At 46.4% G+C, this 13245-nt stretch overlaps 1 protein-coding gene across 3 annotated transcripts in view; it reads right to left on the reverse strand.

Moving 5' to 3' along the window:
- PLCL2 (phospholipase C like 2) overlaps nucleotides 1-11782 on the reverse strand; it is a 227761-nt gene extending 215979 nt beyond the window's left edge. The window contains exons 1-2 of one of the 3 annotated variants that reach the window (XM_036761542.1): nucleotides 11616-11782; nucleotides 9383-9979 (exon numbers count right to left, since the gene is read on the reverse strand). In XM_036761542.1, coding sequence (XP_036617437.1) covers nucleotides 9383-9721 — 339 coding nt within the window. In that variant the 5' untranslated portion in view covers nucleotides 9722-9979; nucleotides 11616-11782. Of the gene's footprint in view, nucleotides 1-9382; nucleotides 9980-10417; nucleotides 10460-10618; nucleotides 10652-11615 lie in introns of those variants that run through there. The other 2 variants (XM_036761543.1, XM_036761544.1) reach the window with 2 other exon arrangements.
- Between the last annotated feature and the right edge of the window lie 1463 nt (nucleotides 11783-13245).

The raw sequence follows: 13245 nt of genomic DNA on the forward strand, positions 1-13245 counted from the left end.
GAAGGCGACGCACAAAAGGGAGCTGGGAAGGAGGAAGGAGAGGAGGCAAAAAGGTGGAGAAGTCCAGAGAAGAAGGGGTCCAGCTAGATGGGAGGTGATCATGATCCCAGTATTTCATGAAATGGTGGTCTGGGGAAGGAACTCACTGATTGGAAAAGATAGCCAGAGGATGGAAGCATCTCCAGGGTGAGAAGAACGGACAGCGACGAGGATCGCTGGGGTGAAGGGAGCACAGCCTGGTCATAGCCTTCTGTGATTTTATTCTGAAGACTAAAACCCTAGGGACTAGAGATCAATTGGACATTATTACTATTCGGTAGTAAAAGCAGGCCATACATACATACAGGCAGATACATAAATACACACATATATGTTTGTGTATGTACAAGCATGCGTATATGAATGTTATATGTGTGTGTATATTGTGTGACTATATGGTATATATGTAAACATGTGTGTATACACATATTTCGTTGCTGCGCCATCATTTTTCAGTCATGTCCACCTCTTTGTGACCCCATTTGGGGGTTTTTGTTTGGCAGAGATATTAAACTGCTTTGCCATTTCCCCCTCCATCAATATGTATGCATATACATACGTGCCTGTCTGTGTATTTACAAACATGTATATATGTACATATGTGAATATGTTATACGTGCAGTGCTGAAATATATGGAATATACGTAAATATGTGTGTGCACATGGTACACTTTCAAGTAGTGAATGTATACACATTTTATTGTTGTTTAGGCATTTTTCAGTTGTGTCCAACTCTTTGTGACCCCATTTGGGGTTTTCTTGGCAGAGATAATGGAGTGCTTTGCCTTTTTTCTTCTCCAATCCACACGTATGCATATATACATGTTTGTATGTTGACAAGTATGTGCATGTACATATATGAATATGTTAGATTGTGTAAATATATGGTATATATTTAAATGTTCGTGTATACATGGTATACTCTCAAGTAGTGTGTGTGTACATATTTTGTTGTTTTTCAGTCATGTCCAGCTCTTCATGACCCCATTTGGGGTTTTCTTGGCAGAGATATTGGAGTGTTTCGCCATGTACGTATACATAAACATACATACACACATGTCACACACATACATGTCACACACACACACACTCTACTTGAGAGCAAGGCAAGGCCTGTTTAAGTTCCGTCTTTATATCACCAGAGCCTAACAATTATTTAATAAATGCTTGTGGATTGATTCATCGATGGAAGTAACAGATTCAAAAGCACCATAATACGTCTAAAAGTGCTTTGGGAAATCCCTCCAGAATACATGCTGAATATTTCAAAGGTTAAGAATTTTAGAATAGCTACAGCAGGAAGTAAGTCATTCCACAGGATTAAGTATCAATCAATCAAGAAGCTTTTATTAAGTGCCTACCATAAGCCAAGCTCAGTGCCAAAGTCATGCCAAGGTGGAGGCCAGAGAGATGAAAGGTTTCTGCACAAATACAGGATTTTTAAAAATCAGGAAAAGCCTAAATTTCTTCAGATTCCTCAACCCTGCTCAAAAGTTCAAAAGAACATAAGCTCCTTGAGGGCAGGGGCTGCTTTTCCCCCACTGTATTCCTAGCACTACACACTGTACATAGGGGTTTAATCGATGCTTGTTGTTGAATTGAATCAATTGAAGAAAAAATAGCCCAATTAAACTGACCCCAAAATCTATTAGCTGAATGTATTGACAATTCTTCAAAACAGTGCTAGTGGGGGGAAGCTATTGGTCGAACTTAAAATTCACAAAAGCAAAACAGAAGAGAAGACTCACAAAGCCCTTACTGCTTTATAATAACTCTATCTGCAGCTAGTAATATTGCTTTATTTTGCTACAGTGAGTGCTGTGGGTAACTCAAGTATAAAAAAAGAATAGGGGCTACTTAAGACCATCTGCAGTGTATTTTGAAATAAGAAAGTAAGCTCACAAATTCAAAGAGGGCATATTCTAAGAAAATCGTTCCAATGTCTGAGAGCAGCAATATCCAACTGCAAAGAACCGGAAGTCACTGGTTGTCGTGGACTCGATGAATATTGAGACAAACAAAACATTCACCTATCTGGAGGGTGAAGTGCTGAAGGAAGGAAGGGCTTGGAAAAGCAAAGGTGAGAAGGAATTTTTCAGTATTAAGATGAACATCCTCCAACACTCTTTTGAGAGACGAATGCCAAATTCTGACCAAAATTCTTTCAACGGACAAAAACCAGGTCTTTTCTCCTTGGTCTTTCCAACGATCCTCTGGCCTGATCTAAACTGCATAGCAAAAGGTAAAGGGAAGATGAGTGATTGCCCAGTAATATTTTCTGAACTACAATATTCAGACTGGCTATTTTCACAGGCTAAATGAAAGGCAACGTGCTATGGCCACAAGACAACTGGATCTGAAATCAGAGAATGTCAGTATAAATTCCACCTGGATGACTTGGGACAGTCATTTAATCTCTCTGTCCTTCAGTTTCTTCAACTGTAAAATGAGAGGATTGAACTAGATGGCCTCTTCTAGTTTTAGATCAATAAAAAAAAATCCATCTGCAGCCAGGTGGCTCAATGGATAGAGCACTGGGTCTGAAGTCAGGGAGACTCATCTTCATGAGTTCAAATCTGGCCTCTGGCACTTACGAGCTGTGTGGCCCAGGGCAAGAATAATTTCTTAAATGATTAATGTGAAAATATTTTAATAAGGATGTATATGTAGGGCCTTAATCAGATTGCACACCCTCTTGGGGAGGGGAGAAAGAAGGGAGGCAGAGAAAATTTAAAACTCAAAGGCTTATGTAAGTGAATATTGAAAACTAAAATTAAATAAATTTATCTAAAGGGGGAAAAAGAATTTGTTAAAATTGGAAGCTGCCAGTTAGCTCAGATGCACCTGAGCTCTTTCTGGGCCCACGATCCCACCGTGGCCATACAGGTTGGTGTACGGATAAGGAAAATAACACATTCAAAGCCTCAAGCAGAGTCTTGCTTCCCTCCTTAAACAGTCCCTAAATTTAGAATCAGAGGTTCTTGAGCTGAAGGGGGCTTTTGAGGTGTCATCCTGTCTAATAATCTCATTTTACAAATGAGGAAACCAAGGCCCCAAAAGACTCAAGATCACCCAGGTAGTATGTGGCAGGACCGAGATCAGAACCCAGGTTCATCTGGCTCCTTAGTCGATGTGAATTCCTGTGTACCAGCTGCCTCTAACTATATACCATGAAGCCTGACTGACCATCAGTGGCCAATTCCTGTAAAGTTGGCTGGTTATGCCAATTTTAGAATTCCTCTGCCAGTGGACCCACTGGCTGCCAGAAACAGTAACACTACCTAATTTCCAGCTCTCTGTCTGTATTTGTAGCTTTCTAGCAAGATTTCTAGCTAGAGAGAGAACTCAAGCTATAGCTATGGCAGAAGGGGAAAGAAAGAAGCATTTATATAGTACCTACTATGTGCTGGAATACCTAGCAGGGAACATTTAATTTCTCCAAGATGTAAACGGAAAAAGCAAGACCAGAGTGAGTAAAGCCAATTTTTTTTGCCAATATTAAAAAAAATAATGCAAAATACAATTCACTTTTGGAAGCCCAAAGAATTTAATCCACAGGTATGAAATTCCTATTATTTAAAAAGTTGCCAGGCAAAGTATCCAAGTAATTATACTCCTTCTATTAGCAAAAATCTCCTGATTCTATGAAATGAATAACTAATGTAATATATACTGAAATATAACTTTTTCTGAAATTGGAGGCTAAATGTATACCATAGAATTTAACTTCACATTTAACATTAAATTCTTTAAAATGTTTAAAGACAGAACTGAATCAAGAATGAGAAACCATCTGAAAAATTAAGCCAAATTATCTGCTTCAAAATAAAAATGGGAGCACATCTGAGTGTTTTGATCAAGTGAATTGTGGGAAAGGGGAGAGTAATGTTTTCACCTAATAGATTCCAGAAACTGGCACACTAACAGCGCTGCTAAAACTCCAGGCAAAAGGCAGTGATTTAAAATCTGAATATGCTGTGGAGGCCTCAAACAATTTCCAAGGACTGAAGAAAAAGGCAGATATTACCAGCGATTAGCTCTCTGCAGTTATGGAAAGATCAAAGGTGGAAGGTCATGCTCACCTGCTGATATCTTGGATTTTAAAAAACCAGACCGTAAGTTCCACGAGGACAGGCACATTGTCTTATCTAAATTCTGTATCCCTCCCACTTCCACCTAATAATATATTCTTCACACAAAAAGCCATAGCAAGTGTCTGAGTGAGTGAAAGATGCCACTTATATGGGTCTAGACCTGCTTGTTTCTTTGCTGGAAATAACCTAGCCGTGCTACAATCTCCTCCCCCTTGCTGTCTACAGAGCTGGATTTACTTCCAGAGAAGCAATTTTTAAAGACAAATGTATTCCTGTTCAATCTGTAGTATCATCACCATTTGTCAAATGTTTTTGCTGCTTAACGATATCTCCCCTGTCTTCTACCAAGCAATCAATCAAGAAACATTTATTAAGCGCCTACTATGTGTCAAGCACTGTCCTAAGTCCTAGGGTTGCAATAAGAGGGAAAAGACTGCCCTGGCTTCAAGGAGCTTACAATTCAATGGTGAAGCCAACATGCAAAGAAATAAATACAAAGTCAATTTCCAATTTGGTTCCAGTCCTATTTTATGTTACTCCCCATTCACGCATACTACATTCACAGCACAACTGACCAACTGGCCATCAGATGAAGTGAACATTCTATATCTTACTTCCTGTCTTCCTACAGGCAGTGCCTCATATCCAGAATGGACCTCACTGCTGCCTCCCAGAATCTTTAGCTTTTTCTAAGTCTGCACAGGGGGTAATTTCTCCATGAAGGCCCTACCCTCCTCCAACTGTCTTATATCTGCTTACATATATCAGTATATCAGTAAACTCCTTAAAGGGAGGGACTGTCCCAGCACTGTTTGGTTTTTGTATGTTTGCACCAAAGTCCTACATCCTGCCTAAAAGTATACACACTTAGTATGTGTTTGAATTGGATTTAAATGAATTCTTTTAACTTGTAGTCTGTGTTTTACTTGAGTACGGACTCTTCCTATCACATTCTCCAACCCCATCTCCCCAATTCTCAGAAAGTTCTCTAATATTTCAAGGAAGTCAAGAAAATGGAAGCTTTGAGGATAGGCAAGGATGATTAGCATGATTTCAAAAAAAGCCCACGCTGACTTCTTTTTCTTATTGAGTCATCTTCTGCTCCCCAATGCACTCCCAAGTGGAGAAAGTTCTGGTCCTGGAGTCAGGAGGACCTAAGTTCAAATCCTGCCTTAAAGACTTCTTATCTGTGTGACCCTGGGCAAGTCACTTAACCTCTGTTTGCCTCCATTTCCAGGACTGTAAAATGGGCAAAAGAAAGGCATCTACCTCTCGGGATTATTCTGAGGATGCAATGAGATACTATTTGTACAATGTTTATTTGGTACAGTGCCTGGTACATATTAGGAACTAAATAAATGCTTGTTCTCCCTACCCCCTTCCCAAGTCCTGCATTCTTACTTGTCAACTTCCACCTGTGTGACCTTGGACAAATTGGGCCTCAATTTCCTTTTCTGTAAAATGAGGAGTCAGATTAGATGATCTCAAGGATCTCTTCCAGTTTTACATCTCTGCTTCTATATGATGACGGCTTCTTTCTTTTGTATTGGGATGTATTAGGATATTTTCTTGATGAACTTTCACTTAAGCCTATCTTATTTCAAAAATGTTAACTTTTCATTCCATTTCCATGAAGTGTTTCCAGATTTCTTTCTTAGGAAAGTAACTTCCTAAAATGCTAATCCTGCAAGCCCAATCTTGACTACCATACCAAAGAAATCAGCAAGTAAGTCCTTTCAACCATAGGCAGCTACTTTGTTATTAACTCCTTGGCAAGGCCCAGTGGCTTATTTACTCATTCATTCAACAAGCATTTTTGTTAAATGCTTACCTGCCACTAGACACTGTACTAGGTGCCAGAGAGGCAAAGACAAAAAACTGAAACAGTCCTTACCCTCAAGGAGCTTACATGCCACCAAAGGGGAAGCAATATGAACCAAGAGAAGGAAATAAAATCTACATGAAGAAGATACAGAATACTTTCTAGGAGAAGGGAGGCGACTAGCAAGTCAGGGGATCAGGTGAGGCCTCCAATAGGATGTGACTCGAGTCGAATCTTGAAGGATGGTAGGAGTGATTGCAGATGGCAGAGAAGAAGATGGAGCATGGGGAGTGAGCTATAGATAAAGGCCAGAATGTCAAGAACAGAGTCAGGTAAAGCCATTTTGACTGAAACATGGCGTACATGAAGGAGACTGATGTGCATTAAGCCTGAAAAGGCAGGTTTTAAATGCCACAGGGGTTATATGTTATCCTAGAGGTAACTGGAAGCCGCTGGAGCTTCCTGAGTTGGGAAGTGACATCATCAGACCTATGTTTTATAATGATCAATTTGGTAAGTGTGTAATTGGATGGGTTGGAAAGGGAAGAGACTGGAGGCAAAAGAACCATTGCATTAGTCTAGACAAGAGACGATGAGGCACTGGATGAGGGTGGCTATAATGTGAGTGGAGGGAAGGGGGGGTATCTTGAGATGATAATGGAATTACAATCAAGATTTGTTAATAAGGGTATAGGGGAGGAGGGAGGAGGATGAGTCAGGATGGCTAGAAGGTCACAATGCTGGAAGGGTAGTGGGGCCATTTATAGGAATGGGGGATTTGGGAAGGGTAAGGGCTGGGGGGGGAGGTGATGAGACCTGTTTGGGACATGTTGCAGTTAAGAAATGTCCATCAAGGAGTTTGTGATCTGGGGCTGGAGCTAAGGAGAGATTAAGACTAGATCTGGCAATTACCTGCATAGAGATAACAACTGAACCCTTAGAACTATTGAGATCACCAAGAGAATGGAGAGACTGAAGAAAAGACCCAGGCCAGAGCCCTGGTTTGTCCAAGCTCTAATAATATTTAATGACTCCTTCCCCACTGACATATAAGAATAGAGATCTAAGGATGATGAACTAAAAAGGGTCAATCCAATCACATAGAGGAGAAAAATCATAATAACAAACACAAGGCATTAGAGTCTAATAAATTCAAAGAAGTGAAATTTATCCTCCTAGAACAGTATTAAGGAGTTATACATCAAGGCAACAACATCCATGATGTATGGATGTGTGTGGATGTGGATGTGTGTGTGTGTATGTGTGTATGTGTTGGGGGGGTAGTTAACCTAATTTCATCAAAAAGAAAAAGGAAAAGAATTGCAGGATAATTAGATCACAATTCGACAAGTAAAAGGCATGAATTACAAAATTACTTTTAGAATAATACGATTAAGAGATATAACGGAGCCCTTGTCCCAAAATGGGTGCTTATTTGGAAATTAAACCATCCTTCTCTGACAGGGTCCCCATTTCACAAATCCAAATCATATGAGAATTCTTTTCATCATCTCCCATAAATGCAAAAGTACCATTCACTGATATTAAATTAAATGCAGTTCCAAAATCCAATTGGGATAGCACGAATTCTACCCTACAGTAACGGGCAGGTTCCAAAGGACACAAATTTTTAATTTTTAAAAAATCTCACCTGCAAACAATATCAGACAGCACCCCAAAACAATGTGCAAAGGAAAATCGAACAATTAAGTAGGCTAGCAACTTGTTTGTATTTCCGAGTCAAATTTCACTAATACCACAGACAAAAAAAAACCCAACCACAAATATCTGACAACCAATAAAAGTAACTCAAATTACTCAATCAATGTTATTGATTTGTATGCATGAAGGAAAGCAATAGCTTTCACTCCAATCAACTTCCATGGAAACATCCAAGAGTAAAAATGCCAGAGTAAAGCTCTTCAAACCACTGAAAATAGAGTTTGGTGTCTCCCTCCAACTCCAAAGTATATGCTTCAGATAGTTAATGCCTAAGGTCTCCTCTCTACCCTTCGCCCAGACACAGTTCAAACAGATGACACAGCGAAAATCAGTTTCACAACTGCCTGTTATATACAGTTGCTACTGTGGTCAGTTTCCCTGGATCCTTGTAGAAGTCCATAACTGGGTCAGAAATACTTGGAAGATGTTTTGCAGGCCCAACTAAATAGAGAATCTCACACTTGGTTCAATTCAGCTCCCTCTGAGTTGGGTTGTTTGTTTTCTCCCGGCCACTTCCACCCCCAATCCCGAGCAGACCTCCCACCCCTCTCATTTTATCAGCAGCTAACAATAAGCATCATTTCAGTGCCTGGAAGGGTGGGTGCAATGCTTATTAACTGTATTTCACTGCTGGCTGTCCTTGTATTCCCCTTGATTTCCAGAAATCGAAATCCTCATCTTTTCAATACAACTGTGGAAAGCTCTTGCCCTCATCACAGTCCATCGACTGGGTTTTTCCACCCTTCCTTGCTTTGTAACATTAGAAACATTTATTTTTACATTGCAGACCAAAATGGAAAATTAAACTGAAACCATAACAAAGTGAAGAGCTGTTAATAGTACTTTTTTAAAAGCAAAAAATACATCTCTGCCCTCTACCTTCCTCAACCAAAACAACAGTGTTGCTTTGCTTCTCTCTTCCCTTTACAAAAATCCACATTAAAGGCAAAAAGAAAACCGAGAAAAGAACTGAAGGCCTCAAATCTATCTAGACAGGTTAGGGAAAAAATGTCTAACTGTAGTCTTTTGGATTTAAGGAAAAGGAAATTTACAGTCGTATGAGGAGTTCTATTCAGAAAACCCACTCTTCTCTTCCTTCGATTTAGCGATTAGAGACCTTATCCCAGGCTATGTATCCATTTCCTAGAAGCAACTAGTAAATACAACAAATGATCCCTAACCTCTCTCCCCATTCCTCCCTACCCAGAATGGTTCCAGGGGCATGCCTTCACATAATCCCCATGCCTTGAAAATGCAATGGAAAACCTTCTGGGTCTCTGTCACCTGGCCCAGACTAGCATCTCAGGCAGCACATGGGAAAGTAATATACTGGCAGGTATGGCCATGACTCCTGATAACATGGGTGACTGGAGCCACTACCTGCCCCCAAGGCTGGTCCCCCTGGTCCTGGCTGAGCCAGAGTCAGCCTTCACAAAGTGTCGACTCAGTTGCCTCTCTGGCCACGGAAACACTCCCCATCACCTTCCTCTGGGCTCTCCCTGCACTAAGGGACCCTCATCCAATCAAAGCATTCATTCTCCAGTCTGTTCTTTGGCTGGCCAAAAGCCACTGTCCTGCTTGCTACCTTCATCAACCCACCAAGGGTAGTTTTCCTCTCTGTCCCTTTCTGAGAAAAGAGAAAACCCAAGAGGCCCCATGTCCCCTTTCTATGGTAGGCTGAGGTCAGTGTCATGGTGCTACTTACCTTGATGATGCTACTTCTTCGGGGAATGCCTCCCGGCTTGTTCTCCCGCCCCACTGCTGGGGTCCCCAAGATAGGATGGTTTCCTCGAGAAGGGCTGATGGGCTTCCCAATCCTGGGGTCCTCCCCTAATACCCCCAGGGTGCAGTCTCCGTTGGAAACCCCACTGCTGCTGTCATAGCGTGCTCTCCCCGAGCTGACGCCACTGTCACCACCTCCACCACCACCTCCTCCTCCTCCTTCTCCATCTCCTGCTTTAAAGGCCACCTTTCCAAGGACAGGTCCTGGGGAGGTAGGCAGGCCCCCACCGCTGCCAGCGGCCCCCCGGTCAAAATCTGCCATCAGTTCCCCTCTGGCAGCGGCAGCCCAGGACAGGGAGGCCCTTTTCTCTCACTCCTCCTGCTGCTGAGGGGCTGCTGCCGCCGCTGCTGCTGCTGCCTCTGCCGCTGCCGCTGCTGCTGCTGCTGCTGCTGCTGTGGCCTCAGCCCCTCCTCCTCCTCTGACTGCTGCTTCAACTGCTTCTTCCGCTTTTCTATTCAATTTAGATTTAAAATGTGTGTGTTTTCGGGTCTGCCTCCTGCGGAGTTACAGACCTGGAGGCTGAAAAAAAGAAAAAGAAATGAAAATGTCTTCATCGCTGTTCGCAGCAAATCTCAGGCTTTCAGCACCTGGGAGAAGAAAACAGTCCCTACACACACTCAGAGACACGCAGGCAACACATCAAAAGCTGACCACCTCTCCATGCTGCAGCTCCAAAAATAACACCATCCCAAATGCTACACTTTCCACTCCCATCCCCACCCCCACGAAGGAGAGGAGAAGGGGGGCTAAGGAATCCCTGCCGCCTCCTTTCTTCCTCCTTCACTCACAAGAGAATAGCTCGCGCACACACACACACACACACACACGCCTCAGATGCTCTGCCCCCCTCTCCCAAGCCTGTGGCAGGCATTTCTGCAGAAAGACACCCCAGCGGCTGCTGCTGGGGCTGGTGTCTCCCCATCAACCGCAAGGCTCAGGGTAAACAAACAAACTTACAAGGAGCACATCCTTGAGAGGCGGCTGGGGCTGGAAGAGAAGAGGCTATCCCTTGACCTTCCCACACCCCTCCCATCTCCCAGCCCCGGATCCAGGGTCTCCCCCCGGTCCCGAGGTGGGCTGGAAGAGGGGGAGCAGAGGAGGGACTGCCCTGCCTGGGAAGGACTCGCCCGGGGACTGGCTGGCGGCGACTTTGCTCACCGCAGTGACATTTGTAGGGCGCCAGGCTTCGGTCGTGTCCGTGTCATTGAGACAGCCAGCGGAAAGCACAGGGACAAGGTCGAGGTTGGGGCCCTGAGCCGCCGGGGGAATTTCGGCTGGGGGCGTCGGGGCTGGGGGTGCCAGCCCTGCTGCCCTCCGCTCCCCAGCCCTGCTCTCGCAGCCAGTCCTCACTCCCTTGGAGCTCTCCTAGACGCCTCTCTATAGACTCTTCGCTGCCCCCTGCAGCCACTACGCAGTCCCAACCCAGGGGCAGGCAGGCAGGCAGGCAGGCAGGCAGGCAGGCAGACAGACAGACAGACAGCAGCAGCGTGCCTCTTGTCCCGTGGCTCCTCATCCCTCCCCCAGCTCCGCCATTGTCAACACCTCCTCCGGTGAGCCCAGGGGCCCCAAAAGCCAAGACGTGGGGGGGTTCCTTCCCTTCCAGCCTTCCCAAACATTCCCATACCCAAACTCAGCACAAAAGCCCAGCGTCCGGGGCCGCGATAGTTAACTCCCTGCATCTCGCCCACGGGGGTACCACTCCACACCACTCGCCGCTAGCCGGCCCCCTTGGCTGCCCTGGGTCCCAGCCGCTATCCCGTCAAATTACGCCGGGCCTTCAGTACCCTGCTCACTCCTGCCTGGCTCCTAGCCCACTCCCCATCTGCTCCGCTTGGTCCTCCCTCCTCCTGCACCCGCCTGCCCTCGTACTCTCGTTCCAATCACTCCATCCCCCTGCCTCCAGCCTGTCCCTATGCACCCCTTCCCATTCATCCACCCCCTGGCAGCCGGCCTGCCCCCTTGCTCCTCTCCCTCCCTCCCTCCATCCATCCCCAGGCTCCACACATCCACCTTTCCCCTTCCTCCCTCCCTCCCTCCATCAATCACTCGTGCCCCCGGCCCCGCCCTCCCTCCATCCCCCAGCCCCTCTGCTCGCGCTCCCCCCAGCAGTCACGGACCCCGACGTCTCCCCGCCCCTTCCCCGGCCAGCACCCACCTAGGGGCCGCCCCCTCTGTCCCCGCCGGCGGTCGGGGTCTCCAGCGTCCCTCCTCTTCCTCCTGGCCGCCGCCGCCGTGGCTGCTGCTGCTGCTCTCCCGAAGCCGGATGCACAGAGCCCGGTTCATCTGGCTGCGGTGGCCCCCGCGGCTGCTGCTTCCCCCCGCTGCTCCTCCTTCCTCGGGCTCCCTCCGGGGCGGGCGCACAGGGCGGAGGAGGCAGCCCCTCCGGCGGCAGAGGCGGCGGCGGCAGCCCCAGCCCAGGAGCAGCAGCAGCGGCCGCCGCGGCCCGAGCCCACCCGCCCGCCTGCCTGAGCCGGGACGCTCTGCGCCCGCCCGCCGGCCGTCTGTCCGCCCAGCCCTCGGGCTCCCTGCCCCCAGCCTCGGGCCCTCCCTCCCTTCCTTCCTCCCTCCTCCCCTTCCCCGCCCCCGTCCCCCTCAGCTGCAGCTGCCAATCAAACAGCCCGGGTGGCGCAACGACTGCGCCCGCAGACCTCCCTCCCCACGTCCCTCCCCCTCCCTGAGACCCACACCCCGGCGTCCCCTCCCGCCCCGCCCTCCTGGGGCCGCGGGTCCCCCGGAACCTTTTCGAGGAGCCAGCGGGGCTGGTTGCTAGGAGAATGTCCCCGGAGGAGCCCGAGATCCCGGAGGCACGTTGGATGGAGCAGAGGTGTGGGGAGCGCACACGCCCCCTCCACTGCCCTACTGAGAGCCCCCACCCAAATAAACTCCCGCTTCTATCTTCTTCCTCTTCCCTATGACACCCTCCTCCCCATCATAGAAGTGAATTGGTCATTTTGGGGAGGGGGGAGCCTTTGAGCAGCTTCTCATCCTTAGCCCCCTCCTCAGTTAACCAAGTCCTTTAGGTGGCTTCTCTCCCCACCCCCAAGCCCTTTGGGTCCCATCCGGGCCATGTTCACTTATGGCCAATAATTGATACCTAAGAGAACAGGATTAAAGAAAAGGAAACTTTCTCACTGGTGAAAATTGTGAATTGATCTATCAGCGTTGTAATCTAGTAGTACCCTCTGAGATCAGGTTTGTCAGGATGCAGGTACAGTCACAGGACAGAAGCTAATCATTCCTCCTGCTGAATGCAGACTGTCCTAGCAAAGTGGAGAACAAGACGTGGACGGTTAAAACGTCCTTGGTGTTCCATGCACAGAGCTTCTTAACCAGGGGTCCATAAACTTGGAACTTGCAATATTCTGAGAACTAGTTCAATAGAATTAGTTTCCTTTTAATCTTATGTATTTTATTTATGCACTTAAAGATACTCTGGGGAGGGGTCCAAAGGCTTCACCAGACTACCCTAGGGACTATGACACAAGATTTAGAACCTTTGCAATTAGGTGAAAACAAGCACATAAGTAAAGGTATTTCCTCCTGTGCATCTCATGCCTCTGAAGCATCAGACAGAGCAGGATCCACAGAACCCCCAAGAGGCAGCTCAAAGCAAGAAGATAAAGATCTAGCCTGAAAAAATTGGGTTCAAGCCTGGCCTCTGGCATGTTGGCTTTGGGATGCTGGCCAAATCATTCAACGCATTCATGCTCTAAGTTAAGTCTCTAAGATTGTAAATTGAAGAGAAGACACTCACCTGCCTAAGTGGAGGAATTTTCCCCACCTGG

This window comes from Trichosurus vulpecula, chromosome 5 (genome assembly GCF_011100635.1).
Source record: "Trichosurus vulpecula isolate mTriVul1 chromosome 5, mTriVul1.pri, whole genome shotgun sequence".
Lineage (NCBI taxonomy): Eukaryota > Metazoa > Chordata > Mammalia > Diprotodontia > Phalangeridae > Trichosurus > Trichosurus vulpecula.